Source organism: Ovis aries, chromosome 11 (genome assembly GCF_016772045.2).
Source record: "Ovis aries strain OAR_USU_Benz2616 breed Rambouillet chromosome 11, ARS-UI_Ramb_v3.0, whole genome shotgun sequence".
NCBI classification, from domain to species: domain Eukaryota; kingdom Metazoa; phylum Chordata; class Mammalia; order Artiodactyla; family Bovidae; genus Ovis; species Ovis aries.
Genome location: NC_056064.1, coordinates 49,676,763 through 49,684,116, shown reverse-complemented (window position 1 = coordinate 49,684,116; position 7,354 = coordinate 49,676,763). Strand labels below are relative to the sequence as shown.

The window sequence follows — 7,354 nt, the reverse complement described above, 5'->3', positions numbered from 1 at the left end:
GGGGCGGGGCCTGACCTGAGGGGCGGGGTCGCATCTCTGGAGCGCGGGGCTAAGGGTGGGAACCACCTGACTGGGTACGTGCCCCTCAAACCTCAGGAGCAGGCAGGACCCAGACTCTCATACTAACTCAAGCCCGCCCCCCTCCGGAAATCATGTAAATTAAGGAAAGAGATTTTCTTATTTTTAATTGATAAAAGGATAAGTATCTCAGTATAAATAACAATGCTTTGTGGAGTTTTTAACAGGTGTGCTAGTAAAATGTTCGCGAAAAGAGCAAAATGGGTGGAAGTGAAGAAATGGAAGTACAAATGTTCCTTGAACAATGCGGGGCCAGTTAACACGCAGATTTTTTTTCAAGAGTACACGACCCTGGTTGGTTAGATCCGCAGCTGCAGAACCGTAGATAGCAAGGATAAGAGGGAAGATTATAAATTAGACGCAGATTTCTTTACTGTGTGAAAGGCCGGTGTCCCTAACCCCTGTGTTGTTCGAGAGTCAAGTGTAAAGGAATGTCTAGACTCTCCCACCCCCACCCTCCACCTCCCCATAGAGAGACCCCCGCCACAGGGACACAGACTGCCCCCCAACCGAGGACCCAGAGCTACCCACAGACACAGCTGACATGGAACCCCCAAGGCACAGAGCCCCCTTCAGGACGCGCAGAACCTCCTACAGGGACACAGGGCTCCCCAGGACACAAAACCCCCCTAACAGGCACTAATCTGTTCTGTATTAAAACCCAGCTTTCTATTTGTTAAGAGGAAAAACACCTTCTAACGTTTTAACGGCGTAGGCCCCAGGAAGAGACTTCTCAGAATGCTTTTGGAATGTTGTCAGTGTCCCTGTGACCAAGTGTGTCTCCACTAGGGGCTGGGCATCCAGTGAGTTGTCTGTCTACTGTGGGGTTATTAAAAGTTTCTTTTAAAAGATAAAATGTACCAAGCAAGGCCAGGGAATTTAGCCACCAGTGGAAAAGAGTTGCACTCCATCTACCCATCAATGGACAGATACGTAACACCAGAGAGGCAAGAAGCGAACACCAGAGCCCCTTATGTCCACGTGGATGAACATCAAGAGAGTCAATTCCTAGGCAGGTTGATAAGTCTGGGGTCCCCGAGGAGGAGAAAGTGGTCTGGAGCCCTTGAGAAGGAGAAAGGGGTCCCAGGCCAGGGCTCTCAAGGAGGAGAAAAGGACATTTTTTTTTTTTCTACACTGCTTTGTATCAGTCAGTATAACAAAGTATCTTGCTCGAGGACATGTTTCTCCTTAACAAGAACCTTCTGACTAATCTCGTTATCTTAAGAAGTATGTTGTGGGAGTGGGTCTGGTAAGACCTTTCTATTGTTAGTTCTAATCTTGTTAATTTAAGATGTATGTTGTGGGAGTAGGTCTGGTTAAAGTATATAAGACCTTGATAAGAGGTGGGTTGGAGAAGGAAATGACAATCCACTCCAGTGTTCTTGCCTTGAGAACCCCAGGGACAGCGGAGCCTGGTGGGCTGCCGTCTGTGGGGTTGCACAGGGTCGGACATGACTAAAGCGACTTTAGCAGCAGCAGCAAGATGTGGGTGGGAGCACTCTCCGGCCCCCTTCTGATGTCTCTGTCAGAAGCTTTCTTTTTTTTTTTTGCACCAAAGGCATATCCTAGCTTTATTAAAGGGCCCATGCTACAGTCAATATAAAAACACAAAAAGTCCTATCAGTTTAATAATAATAAAAACCCCAAAAATGGAAAACTGAGGGGGCAAGGAAGAGGCCCCTGGGGCAGGGGCATAGGGAGCCCTGCTCGTGGCACCAGGCCTGGCCTCAGAGCCCCCTGGTATTGCTGTTCCTACGAGGTCAGGGGGCAGCGATTGTCCTGTGGAGCCACCGTTCGGCTGGGTCGACAACCCTTACTTCTTCTGGGGTGTGCTCAGCTTCTGCATGCCCCGGATCTTGTCCAGCAGGCTCAGTGGGTTTGTTAACAGTCAACTAGCAGCTCCTTGACCCTGGCAGCCCGGGTATCATCGCTCTCCATGTCCAGGAGTTCATCCACATCGATTTCCAGCTCCGGGATCTCCTTTTCCTGGCAGTCGTAGAGGAGAGTGAGCTGCTCCAGAATCCACTCCTCCACGTTGAGGTGCTTCCGTAGCTCCTTACCGTCATGCTTGACCGTTACCTTCCCTTGGCGTCTCACTCGGCCCTCGTCCGCGCCGCCCAGGCCCTCGCCTGCAGCCCCAGGGTGGCTCTGAAAGTGGTTGCGGGGCCCTGGGCCGCCACTCCCCGGTCCGGGGTCGCTGTCCGCGATGGCCGCGTGTGCGCGTCTGGCGCCTCCCTGCGCGCCGCTCCAGGACGCCCGCTAGCTCGGCTCGGGGCAAGGGCGGTGGCAGGGGGTGCCCAGGGGCAGCTACAGCATGCGGAGCCCCCGGGCAGAAGCTTTCTCTGTCCCTTTAATAAAACTCTTGCTATACAAAAGCTCCTGAGTGATCAAGCCAGGTCACTGGTCCCAAAGCTAAATCTTCCGGGATCACAAATCCGACGTCATTCACTGTAAGCTATCAACATGTTGAGCGAAGAAAGCAAGTTACAAAGCAGACCCACGTGCAGTTCCCTCTGCACAAAGCTCAAAGCAGACAGACTCAGGAACCCGCTGTTGAGGGATGCATATGGACGTGGATGCAGACAAGTTAAGAAAACAGCACAGAACTGGCTGTGCTGTTGTGCTCAGTCGCTCAGTCAGTCTGACTGCCACCCCATAGACTGTAGCCCGCAGGCTTCTCCATCCATGGGATTTCCCAGGCAAGAGTACTGGAGAGGGTTGCCACGCCCTCCTTCAGGGGATCTTCCCCACTCAGGGATCAAATCTGCATCTCCCATCTCTTCTGCATTGCAGCCGGTTTTTTTATCTGCTGAACCATCAGAACTGGAGGTGGTGGTTTCTCCTGGAGCAGGGTTGTCATCTGCAAGAGGGGAGGGCCCTGTGTGGTCAGCTGGAAAACTCCCCCCAAGGTTGTAAATGTGTCCCCTTATATGGCTGAAGCAACTCTGCAGATGGGATTATTGAATTTGAGATGGGGAGAGGATTGGGCTGTACATGCCATCCCTTGGGAAGAGGAAGACAGGGTGACCCTGGAGGCAGAGATTAGCGCGGTACAGCCGTGAGCCAGGGAACAACGGCAGCTTCTAGAAGCTGGAAGAGGCCTGGAACTGATTTCTCCTGGAGCCTCCAGGAGGAACCAGCCCTGCCCACACCTTGATTTTAGTGCCTTAAGACTAAGGGCTTCTGACCTCTAGAACCATGAGAGAATAAATATATATTGTAAATCACCACAGCCAATGAATCAGTACATCATGTAGCAGGCTGAAGACTGGCCCACAGAGATATCAGGTCCTCATCCCTGCTGCTGCTGCTGCTAAGTCGCATCAGTCGTGTCCGACTCTGTGTGACCCCATAGACGGCAGCCCACCAGGCTCCCGAGTCCTTGGGATTCTCCAGACAACAACACTGGAGTGGGTTGCCATTTCCTTCTCCAATGCATAAAAGTGAAAAGTGAAAGTGAAGTCGCTCAGTCGTGTTCGACTCTTAGCGACCCCATGGACTGCAGCCCACCAGGCTCCTCCGTCCATGGGTTTCTCCAGGCAAGAGTACTGGAGTGGAGTGCCATTGCCTTCTCCGCCTCATCCCTGGAACCTGCAAATATTACCTTGTTTTGGAAAAAGAATCTTGGCAGCGGTGATTAAATTAAGGACCTGAGATGGGGAGATGACCCTGGGTTATCCGGATATGCCCTGAGTACCATCACATGTGTCCTTAGAAGAGGAAAGCAGAGAGAGGTTTGATACACTTAGGAAGAAGGCCATGTGAAGACGGACCCAGAGGTCAGAATGATGCAGCCACAAGGCAAAATACCTGAGGTCGTGGAAGCTGGAAGAGGCAGGAAAGAGCCTTCTAGAGCCTTCAGAGAGGTCACAGCCCTGCCCACACCTTCACATCAGCCCAGTGGTACCCATTTTGGACTTGTGGCCTCCAGAACTGTGGAAGAATACATTTCTACAATTGGTAAATTTGTTACAGCAGCCACAGGAAACTCAGAATACAAGAGCAGTAGGAAACTATTACAACAAGCAGAGGGCTCTGGAAATAAAGTTGTTTCATATGATAGAGTGTTTCACTAGTAAAACAATCTAGAGAACCTTCAAAAAGCTACCATCCTTACCCCTGATTTCTGAAGTGGACCAAGGAACAAAGATAAAATTGGGGCGGGGGCAAGGAATCAAGAAACCAGCAGGCAATGCTGGCTGGCTTTGAGCTACACAAGGCACTGTCCTCCAGTAGAAGTAGGAAGTCAGCTTCTGCCAGGGCAGAAGGCATTTTCCAGACCTGAGTATCAAGTCTACTCCTGGCCGAGACAGTCATCTTCCTGTCATCTCATCAGGCACAGAAAGCACCAGAGATTCTGACACACACAGTCTAGCCATAGCAGGCCCCGTAGGATATGACAGCTCCCTGGACAAGGCCACTCTGGCTTAGAGACACAGCATGAAAGCAAAACCTTGCATGAACACAGTCCAGAATGGAGCAGTGTCTGAGCCTGCAAAGACCAAACCCCATCATGGAGTCGGAGCTGCTGCTGCTCTTAGCAGAGACAGCTTTAACCTGGCTCAGTCTTCACACCTTCTAGGTAAGAGTTTCTAAGACAGTGATCCCAGAATCACCCCTGCTCCCTGAGAGCGTTGAACACAGCAAAGTGTTCTAGCACAAGTTAGTCTGAATCCTCTCCAACATCCTCTGGAAATGCCCCTGTTTCTCGACCTTGTGCGGTCTCTCTCACTGCGATGAGTCAGCTGAGTTCCTGATGATCTCTGATTGACACAGCAGTGACAGCATCTCTGGGCTGCCTTGCCTAGGAAGGGTAAAGGCTGGAGCATCTCTGGGCTGCCTTGCCTAGGGAGGGTAAAGGCTGGAACAACTGCCTTCGGACCAAAGTGGACTATGGACCCCTTCCTTGTCTCTGTCTTCTTCTCCGCAGTGACTCAGAGGCCTCTGTGCCTGGGCTGGTTCCACTGTTCTCATGGGAAAGCAGAATGAAAGAAGCAATAGTCCACACTTGATTTCTAGACTGAGGTAGGGAGGGAACAGTAGGATTTAAAGCCAAAACTTGATGGGCAGAAATCCGCCTTATTTGAGAAGAGCAATATGTGAGATTTCAGAGATCCGAAGAAAGAGGGCACAGGCCTAAATAGTCCATCAAAGCTGGAACAGATGGAGCCAGACCCCGACTGTTGAGTTGAGGCTGGTTGGAGAGCAAAGGTTGGGGATCGAGGGTCAGAGGTGAGGAGGGGCAGGGCCAGCCCGACCCCCTCCTCCCAGGGCAGGGATCCCACTGGGCACCCGCTGCCTATGTGAGAGGTGGCTCCCATTACTACCATCAACCCATCTGCCTGCTGCCAGCAGGAGCATCTGCAATAACAACCACCCTGTTCTGAGGCTTTGTCAGCCTCAACCACTAGGTCAGCATATTGAGGATACCCCTGGTAGAGGTTGGGGCCCCACGGGAAGAGAGGTCCGAGAGCACATTGGGAGCAGGGAGTGAACACAGGGTTCCACCCTCCTGGTGTGTTAGGGCATATCCCCTGCCCCCCATGACAGCTCGGCTACCTCCCTCCAGTTCCCCGATACATGCAGCTTCATGCTTGCTTTTCAAATCCACATTTACTTTGATGACATGCTTCTCCCGCAAAGGGAAGCATCTCTATCTCCCTCTCTTTGGCAAAACAAATATTATCAAGCCTGTAATTGACATTTTTTGCAGATTCAATATTTGCCTGGATCATTCCTCATCAAAGCTGCAGACTCTCTGTCTAGGAAATTATTCTGCATTGCAGTAATTTTCACAGGGCAATTGAAGACATAATTGTACATAATACATTTTGAATCTAGACGCTTGAAAAGACAATTACAAATAGCTGGGACACAATTTGGTGTTCTTGTTTATACTGGGGGGTGGATTTTGCCAGCGGAGAAGCCACAGGAGAAAATGGTGAAGTTTGAGAACAGTTTCTCCAGAGTTCAGTTTACATTTCAATTATGATTTCTGTGTGCTCACCACCAAAACACACATACTTGTACTTAATACATTCTATAAAACATGAGTCATGCTTCACAAGTAAAGCTGTCACTTCAGTCATCTCTGACTCTTTGTGATCCTATGGACTGTACCCACCAGGCTCCTCTGTCTGTAGGGATTCTCTGGGCAAGAATACTGGAGTGGGTTGCCATGCCCTCCTCCAGGAAATCTTCCCAACCCGGGGATCAAACCGAGGTCTCCTGCATTCATAGGCAGGTTCTTTACCACTAGCATCACTGTATTAGGGTTTGTTTTTATTTCACAGGAATGCCACTTTGATAGCACTTTCTACTGTGAAGCATAACTTATTTTCTTGTGTGAGCCCTGGAGCTGCTATAACAGATTGCCACAAACTGGGGGGCTTAAAACAACAGAAATCTGCCTCTCACAGTTCTGGAGACCAGAGTCTGAATCCAGGGGTGGGCAGGGCTCTCTTCTGCCTCTTGCAGCTTCTGGTGACCCCAGGGGTCCTTCAGTTAAACAATGAAAAGGGACAGAAGGGGCCTGGTTTAGCCTTGCAACCAGGCATCTCTCCCCAGCCTCCTCCCCTCCACCTTGGGAACCTGCACCTTGTACTTCCGTGTACCCTTCAAGGGTGGGGAGAGGGGCTTGTGTTCAGGATGGACTCCTCCTCATTTCTGCTGGTCGCAGTCGGGGAAGTGACACCCCACCACAGCTGTCTGGCTTCATGGTCAGCAGGTCAGCCCTTCACTCTCCTTTCTCCATCCGCTGCCCAACAGAGAGAAGGATGTGATAGTCCGGCAGCAAGTCCTCCCAGGGCCGAAGCCCCTTGCAGAGGGACCGTCCCCTCCAGGCTTACCTGCTATGCCCTCACCTGCTCCCCTGTGGACATTTGTCCCTTTCATGCCCAGGGGGCTGGGTGACCAGCAGCAGCTACGCTCATTCCTCCTCTCCAGGCCACACCTCCACCATCTCTGAAGGTGTCACTTTCTCTGATTTCTAAAAACCTATAAATCAGGGACTTCCCTGGGTGTCCAGTGGTTAAGACTCCATACTTCCACTGCTAGGGGTGTGGGTTCAATCCTTGGTTGGGGAACAAAGATCCCACATGCCAGGTGGCACAGCCCCAAAAGCAAACAAAAACTATAAATTACTAACAGAAAGCAAGGACAACTGGGTGTTTCCTCTTCTCTGAGAGTTATTTTTTTAATCCATTGTTACATCTTCCATCTGCCACAGAGAGTCAAGCCGTAGAACCAGGAAGGAGGCCCTGCCAGGAGTGTTGGC

The 7,354-nt window shown here is 51.0% G+C and overlaps 1 protein-coding gene across 1 annotated transcript; it reads right to left on the bottom strand.

The window, feature by feature from the left end:
- Nucleotides 1-1,710: 1,710 nt before the first annotated feature.
- Nucleotides 1,711-6,959, bottom strand: LOC101104512 (protein phosphatase 1 regulatory subunit 14B-like). Its single transcript, XM_042256828.2, is given in 3 exon segments — nucleotides 1,711-1,953; nucleotides 1,956-2,337; nucleotides 6,942-6,959. Coding segments are annotated over 3 exon segments (462 nt in total). The 3' UTR covers nucleotides 1,711-1,891.
- Nucleotides 6,960-7,354: the final 395 nt, after the last annotated feature.